This window comes from Hydra vulgaris, chromosome 12 (genome assembly GCF_038396675.1).
Source record: "Hydra vulgaris chromosome 12, alternate assembly HydraT2T_AEP".
Lineage (NCBI taxonomy): Eukaryota > Metazoa > Cnidaria > Hydrozoa > Anthoathecata > Hydridae > Hydra > Hydra vulgaris.
Window position 1 is genome coordinate 83,303,060 of NC_088931.1, and position 12,507 is coordinate 83,315,566.

Consider the following 12,507-nt stretch of genomic DNA (forward strand, 5'->3'; position numbering starts at 1 on the left):
ATTGGATAGAAGCCACTGGAGTATATTCGCTAAGTCATGGTTAATACTTTTGTTTATCTAAGTGATTTGTTTATTAAAAGCAGATTGGTGTCATCAGCGAAGCGGTAAACAGCGGAAAGCTTCAGAGAGGTATTAAGATCATTAATAAAGAGAAGGAAAAGCAATGGTCCTAATACAGAACTTTGTGGGACACCATTCGTTGATTTTATTAATTCAGATTCTATCCTAATAATAGAAACAAATTGTGTTTTATTTTGAAGAAGAAAACCATTGGAGTGTTAATCAGTTGTTTCTGATTAGAATGGAATGATCAACAGTATCAAAGGCTTTCTGGAGATCAACAAAAAGACCACAAACAAACAATTTATTGTCTAAAGATGTTCTAATTTTTTCAGTTGTATCAATTAGTGCATGAGTTGTTGAATGATTGTTTCTAAACCCATACTGATTTTTAAAAAGACTCTTGAATTTCTCCAAAAGTTGTAGAGTCTATTGTGCATAGCTTTCTCAAATAGTTTGCTTATGTTTGAGAGAAGAGAGATTGGGTGATAATTAGAGTAATCCAGTAGAGAACCTTTTTTATGTATTGGTGTCACTTTAGCTATCTTAAGGAGATCTGGAAAAATTTTATCTCTAAATGAGATATTTATCAATATGGATAGTGGCTTTGAGATTATGTTTGGAATAAGCTTAAGAATAAATGTGGGAAGGCTATTTGGGCCAGACTTTTTATTTTGAAGTTTCATTATGAGACTCGACACCTCAACTTCATTCACTGGCTCAAAGAAAAAAGAACTTTCATTAGGATTTTTTAGAAAGTCTCTAAAATCATATTTAGGGATAACTTTTTGTTCATTAGATTCTTTTGGAAAGTAGCAAAGTAATTGTTGAAAATATTAGCAATTGTGGTTGGATCAGTGATGACTTTATCATTTATTTTGAGGTTGAAAGAGTTATTGTATATAGTAGGTCTGATGTTGATAATTCTTTTATTCCTTTCCAAGTTCTCTTAATGCTGTTTAGGTTGTTGTTGAAAAAGGAAATATGATACATTTTTTTGGATTGTTTAAGTAAGTCGCTTATTTTATTTCTAAATAACCTAAATTTATCAAAGAGTAGATTTCTTGTATTAATATAGTTTGAATTAACAAATTTTTTATAAATGACATTTTTGGTTGAGATGTATTTAAGAATACCAGCGGTTATCCATGGTTTAGACTTGAGTTTAATTTGTTTTTTTGTTAAAACTTTTTAGGGAGCATGTCTGTCTAGAACTTTTTCAAATGTATTTAAAAAACTTATCATTGATTTTTTATATCATCGTCTTTTATTTGTACTTCCCAGTTTATACTAGATATATCTCGTAGTTATACGTGTTGGAAGTAATGGTTGGGAGAAGCAAGCAAGAGCATAATGTTTGGAGATAATTAGAAACAATAGGAGATTTTCTATAATTAATTAAGTCCATGTTGAAATCACCCATTAATATAATGGTTTTTTTTTCATAACTTAATTTCCCAAGTAAAGGAGTATATGATTTGCGATGAATTCTTTTGGATATAAATTTGGTGAAGATATATGCAGCCAATTAAAGTATTGGTTTTATGAGGGTTGATAGCTTTAACAGAAACTGATTTGAGAAATTTCGAGGCATAGATTGCAAGATCATCACAAACTACATAGTTAAGATTAGAGCTTAGATAAAGAAGAGCTCTACCTTTTTTTTGACTGAGTAGGGCAATGTTCAGTGTTAAATCCATTTATGGTAATATCAGTTATATTGGAGTCTTGTATTTATAAATTTGATTCAGTAATTCCTATTACCATAGGGGAAGTGTTAAGACTATGGAAATCGTCAGTATGTTGTGGTAAGGAAGCATTATTGAGATAAAGGTATATATCAGTATCAGGATTTAAAGAACTATTGAGTTCAGTAACATCAAGATATTTACAATTAATAGTTGGACTATAAACATTATTCATATCTCTATATAGACTTTTTAGGTGAACAGGAGATTCAAGAGATTTTAATAACTTTAGTGGAAGATTCTTGCATGAAAGTGTAAGTTTGAGTTCTTGATCAGAAAGATTACTGCATGGTATATTTTTGGAAATACAGTCAGAGCAATACCATTCTAAAGAGTCATTGGAGATAATATTAAATGTATGCTTATTGATTAGATTACACTTTGTGTGAATCCAATAAGAGCAGCAGTCACATTGAATGACTCTATGATTTTTAGATTTTTTTGTGCATAGTTTGCAGGATTGTTTTAATGCCATATTCCATAAATTGATATTTAGTATTTACATATAAGTCTATTAGAAGTTTCTAAGCATATAGAGATAATGCAAACAAAATGATAAAGAAACAAATTAAAATGATAAAGTAAAGCTGAAATGATAAAGCATAGGATTTAATGGGTTAGGCTTGTAATTGTAAGTAAATTAATATGTGTTAGATATTATTAATGCATTTAGTATGTATATATACTATCTTTTTATGATAATATTTTTAACAAAGTTATAAAGAGAAACTTTATATTATAGTCATAACTGAAATATATATGTTCAGATAACTAAATAATATTTTGTTTTTAAGTATATAGGGGTAATTAAGCAATATAACAGTAAAATATAAATTAATATTAGGAAATATAATTTTATGATATTGGTAAATACACTAATATTATTTAATAATAATAAGTGAACTTTGTATACTTTAAATATATGACTATATAATATTTATTTAAGTATAATATATATTTAAGTATAAAACTATAAAAGTACACAAACTTATAATATAGATGGAATATAAACATGGAATATAAACTTATTAGAATAAAGCACCTATATAAATTAATATAGAATTTACACTAATAAATTAATATAGAATATAACAAACACAATGTATAAACTATACACATGTACATATATCTTCTTTTTCTTTCGGCATTTCCCGTTTAGGGGTTGCCATAAGGGATCAAGTCCTCCATCTAGCCCTGTCATGAGTGTTTTCCACTGACACACCAGCCACTCTCATATCCTCCTCCACTGCATCCATAAACTTCCTCTTAGGTCTACCTCTCCTCCTCTAACCTGGAAGTTCCATCCCCAAAACCTTCCTGCCAATATAGCTCTCCTGTCTCCTCTGTACATGTCCAAACCATCTCAATCTCGATTCTCTAACTTTATCTCCAAAACATGCGGCATGTGCTGATCATCTAATAAACTCATTTCTGATCCTATCCTTCTTTATCACTCCAAATGAGAATCTTAACATCTTCATCTCAGACACCTCCATCTCCCTCACTTGTCTCTTTGTCAGTGCCACTGTCTCCAGTCTATACAACATAGCAGGTCTCACTACTGTCCTATAGATCTTACCCTTCATTCTAGTCGACACCCTTCTATCACAGATCACACCAGACACTTTGTGCCATCCACACCACCCTGCCTGCACTTTCTTCTTTACCTCTCGTTCACTTCCTCCTTTACTCTGTACCTTCAACCTTAAGTAGGTAAACTCGTCGACCTTCACCAAATCAACTCCGTGTAACTGGACCTGTCCACCGTCTGCCCTCTCATTCACACACATATACTCTGTTTTGCTCCTGATCACTTTCACTCCTCTACTTTCCAAAGCATACCTCCATCTTTCCAAGTTTACCTGCACTTGCTCCCTACTCTCACTACAGATCACAATGTCATCAGCAAACATCATAGTCCAAGGGGATTCCTTCGTCCGTCAGTCTGTCCATGACAATCGCGAACAGGAAGGGACTCAGGGCTGATCCCTGATGTAGTCATACCTCCACTTTAAACCTGTCTGTCATTCCTACTGCACATCTCACTGTTGTCACGCTGTTCTCATACATACCCTGCACCACCCTCACATACCTTTCCGCTACTCCTGAACTCCTCATACAATGCCACAGCTCCTGTCTCGGAAATCTATCACAAGCTTACTCTAAGTCCACAAACACACAATGTAACTATTTCTGTCCTTCCCTATATTTCTCCATTAACACTCTCAGAGCAAACGTAGCATCTGTGTGTGCACTTAGCTGGAATGAAACCATACTGCTGCTCACAGATCTCTACTTTTCCTCTAAGCCGAGCTTCCACTACTCTTTCCCAGATTTTCAGGCTGTGACTGATCAACTTTATTATCCTGTAATTACTACAGCTCTGAAAGTCGCCCTTTTTCTTGAAAATTGGCACCATTATGCTATGTCTCCACTCTTCAGGCATCTTCTGACCTTCCAAGATTCTGTTAAATAACCATGTCAAAAACCCCACTGCTATCTCTCCTAAACATTTCCATGCCTCCACTTGAATATCATCCGGTCCAACTGCCTTACTACACTTCATTCTCCGAATTGCAGCCCTTAATTCCTCCTTGCTCACCTGGGGAACCTCCTGATTAACAACCTCTGTCTCTTCTAACCTTCCTTCCCTATCATTCTCTTTATTCATCAGTTCCTCAAAATACTCCTTCCACCTTCCCAAAACACTCTCCTCACTAAACAACACATTTCCATCTTTATCCTTAATCATCCTAACCTGCGGCACATCCTGCCCATCACGGTTTCTTTGTCTGGTCAATCTGTACAGATCCTTTTCCCCTTCCTTAGTGTTTAACTTCTCATTACAGATTACTATATGCCTTTTCTTTAGCTTTTGTCATTGCTCTCTTTGTCTTGCCACACATCTCCTTGTACTTCTGTCTACTTTCTTCATCTCGCTGAAAATACCAATTCTTTTTAACCAACCGCTTTCCTCTTAAACTTTCCTGAACTTCCTCATTCCACCACCACGTCTCGTCTTCTTCTTCTTCTTCTTCTTCTTCTTCTTCTTCTTCTTCTTCTTCTTCTTCTTCTTCTTCTTCTTCTTCTTCTTCTTCTTCTTCTTCTTCTTCTTCTTCTTCTTCTTCTTCTTCTTCCTCTTCTTCTTCTTCTTCTTCTCCTTCTTCTTCTTCTTCTTCTTCTTCTTCTTCTTCTTCTTCTTCTTCTTCTTCTTCTTCTTCTTCTTCTTCTTCTTCTTCTTCTTCTTCTTCTTCTTCTTCTTCTTCTTCTTCTTCTTCTTCTTCTTCTTCTTCTTCTTCTTCTTCTTCTTCTTCTTCACCTCCAAAACCATCCTACATATCACCATCCAATGCTGTTTAGCGACACTCTCTCCTGGTACCACCTTACAATCACTAACCTCTTTCAGGTTTCTTCACTTACAGAGGATATAGTCGACCTGTGTGACTCTTCCCCACTCTTATACGTCACCCTGTGCTCTTCCTTTTTCTTAAAATAAGTGTTAACTACAGTCATCTTTATCCTTTTAGCAAAATCTACCACCATTTGTCCATCTAACTTTACACAGATCACTCTGTCACTTACTCTCTTTACCTCCACTACACTCTTACTAAACTCCTCATTCAGAATTACCCTTACTCCATTTCTCTTCCTGTCGACACCATGATAGAAGAGTTTGAAGCCGGTCACAGAGCCCACATTCATCGTACCAAATTTAACCTCCACCTTCCTGCTCATCCTCCTCTCTTTCAGCTTTAGAGCTCTCTTCCCCCCTTTCCTCCTCCTCCTCCTTGTCCCAACAGTAGCCCAATTTTCACTAATGCCCAGTTGAGCAACAGCACCAGAGGCGGTCGTTGTTAACCCGGGCTCCGACCGATCCGGTATGAAATTCCTATTGTTGATCTGCATCATTTAATTTGGCGCAGTTTTTAAACCGAATGCCCTTCCTGACGCAAACCTCCCTATTTATCCAAGCTTGGGACCGGCACTAAAATACACTGGTGTGCATCCTTTTTTTTTTTAACATCTTCGCTTCCAACAAGGCTGCAAGCAGCCACTAAATTAAAGTTGGAAGTTACTGAAAGAGAAAAGATGAAGATTGTAGAGCAAGATAACGAATAAGACGAATAAGCGTTTTTGGAGCACTTAGGAACAGTCACAGAAAAAGATGACACTTAATTGAATGACGAGTAACACGAGAATGAATTTTAGTAGATGGTACAAAAGACGCTAGCTCTTTAGAGCAGTGCCCATTATAGTATTTGTAGAAAAGAGAAAGAGAAGCAACATTACGACGATGTGATAATGGTTGGAGGTTGGCTGCAAGAGCAGATGCAACTATGTTTGCAACTCGTTTTTGCACCTTGTCTTAAAGAGAAAGGGCATCGTTAGAAGATCCGCCCCAGATATAGCAACAGTATTCCATTCAAGGCCGGATTTGAGATTTATAGAGATAGAGAATAGAATCTAAAGTAAGAAAGTGACGAGCTCGATAAAGAGATGCAACCTTAGCAGATGCTAGTTTTGCAACTGATTTAATATATAGTTTTCAAGAAAGATTGGAAGTAAGAGTTAATCCTAGAAAATGAAGAGTAGATGACTCATCGAGTACATTACCGTTTATAAATATAGGAAGATCTAACTTATTGCAATAATGATTGGCTGAAAAAAACTGAGTTTTATCTGTATTGAAGTTTACCAGCCACTGTGAGCCCCATGCTGTAGCAGAAGTGAGATCCTTTTCAAGCTCAAATACTCCCTCCAAGCAATCAGAGAGTGTTGGTTTCTTATCACGACAAGAATAAATGGTAGGATCATCAGTAAACAGTGCCAACTTAGATGTGAGAATATCTGGAAGATCGTTGACGTAAATTAGAAAGAGTATAGGGCCAAGGATAGAACCTTGAGGACCCCCTGAAGTTACAGAATAAGAAGAAGAGTGCTGTCCATTGAAGACAACTTTTATGCCACGATTGGAAAAGAAGGATTCAATAATCTTAAAGATGTTGCCAGATAAACCATAAAAAAAAAGCTTATGGAGAAGACCAGCATGCCAAACTTTATCATAAGCTTTTGAAATGTCAAGAGCGATGGCCTTAACCTCTCCACCTTTATCTAATGCACGATAAAACTTATCAATTATTACTGTTAGCAAATCAGCTGTAGAACGAGAAGATCGAAATCCATATTGATGGTCAGAAAGCAAGTTATTAGATTCAAGATGAGAAATTAGGTGTTTGTTAATTAATGATTCAAAAACCTTGCTTATGATAGGAAGAAGACTAATGGGACGGTAGTTAGACGAATCAGATCGCTCTCCAGAATTTTTGAAGATTGGGATAACGGATGCCGCTTTCCAGCAGGCTGGAAAACAAAACTTGTTAAATAGTTTTGAGAGTATAGATGACAGCTTCGGAGAACACTTCTGCAAGGCAATAACAGGTATGTTGTCCGGGCTACAAGCTGTAGAAGAGTCTAGGCAAAAAATCACTTCAGATACAGAAGCTGGAGTGATACGAATGTCAAGCAATTGATCAACCTGTTTGTTGGCAATATCAGGTAGAACGCAACTAGTGGAATCAAGAAATGGTATTGATGAAAAGTTTTTAGCAAACAGTTCAGCTTTGTCTTTAGGTGAGGTGACAAAGTCTGAACCAAGAGAGGTGAAATTAAAGATTTGCCCTTGTTATTGATACTATTAAAGATTCTCCAGAAGTCACGAGAGACTAATTTTTGAGATGAGATGCGAAATTTCATGACCTGAAAATAGCGAGTTTTGGCGTTAGACAAAACCTTTTTACAATGGTTTCTAGCAGTAATAAACAGGCGTCTGTTTTCTGGAGAATTGTTTTGCTAATAAATATGGAAGTAACGATTTCGATTGGCAATCGCACCAGCACAGTGTAAGGAAAACCATAGAGGAGAGCGAGGCTTGACCTGGAATCGTCGAGAGGGAATAAGAGATTCCATGCCACCCTGAATCCACAAAGTTATGTAAGAAGCAAATTTTTCAACAGGAAGACGAAAGATTTCTACCCAATGGCCATCACGAAGAAAATCAAGGAAAGAGTCCCAGTCAGCTTTACTGAAGTTGTAAGAGGTACAATAATAGGATGATTCAGGTGATGAAGAAGAATGAGATATTAGTTTTAGAGAGATCAAACTGTGATCAGAAGCACCTAAGAGTGAATGTGAAGAAACTGAGCACTGACTAGGAACAGAAACAAAACATAAGTCGAGTAGAGAAGGTAAATGATTAGGGTTGTCAGGAAAGCGAGTTGACTATTTGAGTTAGGGTTTGTGAAAGGCAAAAGTTGTGGGCTTTAAAGCCTGCACGGTCACTGACACTGGAGCCAAGCCATTCAGAGTGGTGAGTATAAAAGTCACCGACAAGAATTATATCAGCTGATGGATAAAGAGAGAGGGCTTGGTCAATATGATCAGAAATAACATCAAAAAGAGTGCAGTCTTGAGATGAAGGAGAGCGATATAAAACAAAGAGAAAGACGTAAGAGTGAGGTGGTGCTAAACGAAAGCAGATGAAAGAATAGTCTGTGGATTCAAATCTAGTTTTACGACAAATGGGTGAATTCTTACGAATGTAAATGCCCAGGCCAAGCATGTGACTATTAAAGTCTTTACGAATTAAAGGAAGATAACCATCAACACTAAGATCGCAAGATGAGACAGCTGAACTCAAATTAATCTCACAAAGAGCAAGTAGGTCTAGTGAACTTTGCAAGAGATAATACTCAACAGAAGAAAAGTTGCTTCAAAGACAACGAATATTAGTGAATGATAGATTTAGAGAACTTGGTGATGATGATGATTTTTTGTGTTTTATAGTTTTTGGTACTTTATTCATTTTAAAATTAGATTGAAGAATTTGACTCAAAGCATAGATAGTACTCAGAACAGTGTTTAAAAGCTAAGCAATTGCCTCATTACTACTAATAAACCCTAAGCCGTAACTAAGGACTCCAAATGTGGCCTCCGCAATGCACACCAAATGTACAAACAGGGACACCATCCATGCGCAACATGGCACTGTTAACAATTTAATATTTTTCAGCTGTTGATGGAATCAGCCTCTCTGAGAGCTACAACAGAGTTCGGGAAACCTGACTACCAGCCGGCCTCAGAACCATAAAACTGAGTTTTAGAGCTGTACCCTCATTAGGAGTTAATAGAATGAGTTGCCTAGTCATAAAAACAAAGAGACACAAGCAAAACCCATGCATTGAGTCAAGAAGATCCAGCATTCAACATCCTAAACTGGAAACAATGTATTAAAAATACATCTGCGCCAGCGTAATAGACGAAGAAGGGGTGCAAAGCTGGTCAACAGAATCTGTTCATCCTTTAAGTCTTTGCCTAGGAGGCCTTCTACAAGACAGTAGCCGGATGCATTTAACATCTGCCCAAGATGAGTATTTTTATTGAGACACCATCTCTAGCCTTAACTCAACCAAGAGCCCTAAGGCAGGGGGTGTTTTAAGTCGGAGTTGGCATCTCCTAGCCTTTGCCTAAAAAGGTGTATCCTACAAGGCAGCAGGACATGAAGCAGATTATACTGAGTTACATCCTAGTGGCTAGGTTATAGGCATCCTAGTGGCTTAGTTACATACATACATACATACACTTATATATACACATATACATATAACAGTTGCACTATACACATATATATATATATATATATATATATATATATATACACATATATATGTATATATATACATATATATGTATATATATATATATATATATATATATATGTATGTATATATATATATATATATGTATATACATATATATGTATATATATACATATATGTATATATATATACATGCATATGTATATATATATATATATACATATATATGTATATATATATATATATATGTATATATATATATATGTATATATATATATGAAATATATATAGAAATTGTGTGAATAGTAAAGATCAGCAACAAATTTAATATTTGTTTTATTTTTATATTGTTAGGGGTTAGTATAGTCTTATATAAGAAAGCTTGCTGTTTTGAACATAGATCAGGTGTACCAGGATATCAAAATTTTATGTAATATGATAATCAATGCACTTACTCTTCTGTTGATAATAACAAAAATAGTAATAAAAAATAAAAAAAAACGAAAATTGATAGTCTTGTTAGTATTTAATAATCTTGCTAATGTGAACCTGCGCCAGTTGAATCGGAAGATTGAAAACCCTTGTATGTTTAAATTAGATTTAATGTAACGCCAGTTCAAACAATGTGAACCACCCTGTAGTCTTTTTTCAACAAATTCCGATTTTATAACAATGTCTGGTATAGCTATTAGTAAAAAGGTGATCCAAAAAATTACTAATTATAAAATTCCAAAAAAAGTAGACGCCATTTAAATTTATTTTTGGTTATTATGCTGTGCAAACTAAAAAGATTTATCCAAGAACATAGTCTATTATGCACTTTGATAAACTTTTTAGTTTGCACAGCAGAATAACCAAAACCAACTTTGAAAAATAATAGTGTTAGTAGTACGAGCCGCCGGTTGCCGACCCCTGCTATAACCATTTAAATATTATAATTTAGAATAGTCTATTTATATTATTTAAATGGTTATACCAGGGGTCGGCAACCAACGGCTCGCAAGTTTCATAAGATTTTTTCGATGTCAAGATGCGACACTTTAGCTCCATGCATAAATATTAACATAATATTGAAATAAAGATGCTGGAAGCGATTTATGAACTGAAAATTTTTGTAAATTTACTATTGGCTCTTCTTGTATCAAAGGTTTGCCAACCCCTGGTGTATGCAATTTCTTGAATGCATTTTTTGTTATACCAGACTAAATTAGAAATAACTGGCTTTCACTGTAAAATATGATTGGTTCTAAAGTAAAAGTGAGGAGGGTTGGTATATTCACGGATAATGACTGTGCACTTTACATAAATTATGATAAATATTTAACACTACCATTGCCATTGATTTATTAAGGAGGAGGAGGAGGAGGAGGAGGCGGTAAATAACAACTACTTCGGGAGCCTGTCCTGTTGATACAAAATCTCTGAAGCAAACATTAGATTTACTTTTGTACTATTCACGTTGGATTCCTTGTTTCTTTAAGGAGATTGGCCCGTTAGTCTAAGTTAAATTGTTTTCTCTAGATGTATTGAAGCGTTTATTACTCTCAAGAAAAACATTAAGTGCTCTGTTGTGTGCTCTATTAATAAGAATGAACCATTCGAGTTAGAAACATATGCTTTTGATAGAGCTATTGCTGGGGTTTTAAGTCAAAATGGTAGACCAGTTGCCTTTTTTTGGTGATCGTTACATCAATCTAAGCTAAAACATTCCCTTATTAAAAATAAGGCATGTACTGTTATAGAATCTGTTTGACATCGGCAGTGTCTACTAACCGGTAAGCATTTCAAGTTTTTAACTAATCAATAATTTGTATCATTTATACTTAATAAAAATAATACGAGTAAAATCAAGAACGATAAAGTATATCAATGGATGTTGAGCTTTCTTGTTACAGCTTTGACATTGTTTACCGAAAAGAAATAGACAACATTGTACCTAGTTCTTATAGTCGTATGTACTCTTCAGTAATAAGCTTTTCTACTCTTTCTTTTTTACACGATTCGTTATGCCACCCTGGTGTTATAATTATGACTGATTTTGTTTGTTCTCACAACCTACCGTTCTTAGTAGATGATGTGAAATCTGTTACAGGCAACTGTCGACTATGCTAATAATGCAAACCATCTTTCTACACATCACCAAAGTCTCAACTCATTAAAAATACTTTGTCGTTTGAAAAACTAAGCATTGATTGCAAGGGACCTTTACCTTTAGCTACCCGTAATATATATATATATATATATATATATATATATATATATATATATATATATATATATATATATATATATATATATATATATATATATATATATATATATATATATATATATATATACATATATATGCTCACCACCATTAATGAATTTTCTCGATTTCCATTTGTATTTCATTGTGCCAACGTAGACTAAACTACGGTCACTTATTGCTGTTCTCACAAGGTGCTATTAAAGAGACATGTTAAAAACTCGAAGTATGAACCTGATGTAGATGAAATATTTCTAATAGAAGAAAACCCAAAATAAGCGCTTATTAAGCATACCAGCGGTTGTGTATCTATTATTTTTATTCGTCATCTCGCACCACAAACCCAAGTTACCTCGGTAACACCGAATCTAAGTTGATTGGAACGATCTACTGCACACTATCTACAAGAACCAGACGAGACTGTGTCATTGGATTTCTTTTTTTTTTTAATGTTAATACAAATTTCGGTGAGTCTCAATCAGCTATGTCCAGTAAGGTTTAAAATGATATTTAACCAAAATATACTTTACTATTGGTTGGGTCTTTAAACAATGGACTACATCAAACTTAAAGATGTTGGGGAGAATGTGATGAAATTAAACATTATTATTTTTGTTGTTATACTAATATTTCTTCTTCTTGTGTAAGTTAATAAAAATAAATTATTTTTTTTGATTAAATTGTAATAACTATTATTAAATTATATATTTTTTCATCGAGTTCATAACATTATACAAACACATTATATCTTGAACTATAAAATTTATTATACAAATGAGTTGTATCTTGAAATATA

At 34.4% G+C, this 12,507-nt stretch overlaps 1 protein-coding gene across 1 annotated transcript; it reads right to left on the reverse strand.

Moving 5' to 3' along the window:
* Positions 1–3,220: 3,220 nt before the first annotated feature.
* Positions 3,221–3,721, reverse strand: LOC136088415 (uncharacterized). The gene has a single exon (XM_065812123.1). The coding sequence runs from the start codon at positions 3,719–3,721 to the stop codon at positions 3,221–3,223; it is 501 nt and encodes a 166-aa protein (XP_065668195.1).
* Positions 3,722–12,507: the final 8,786 nt, after the last annotated feature.

Coding starts and splice junctions, on each gene's coding strand:
- LOC136088415 (XM_065812123.1), bottom strand. CDS start 3,721: ATGTTTGCTGATGACATTGTGATCTGTAGTGAGAGTAGGGAGCAAGTG.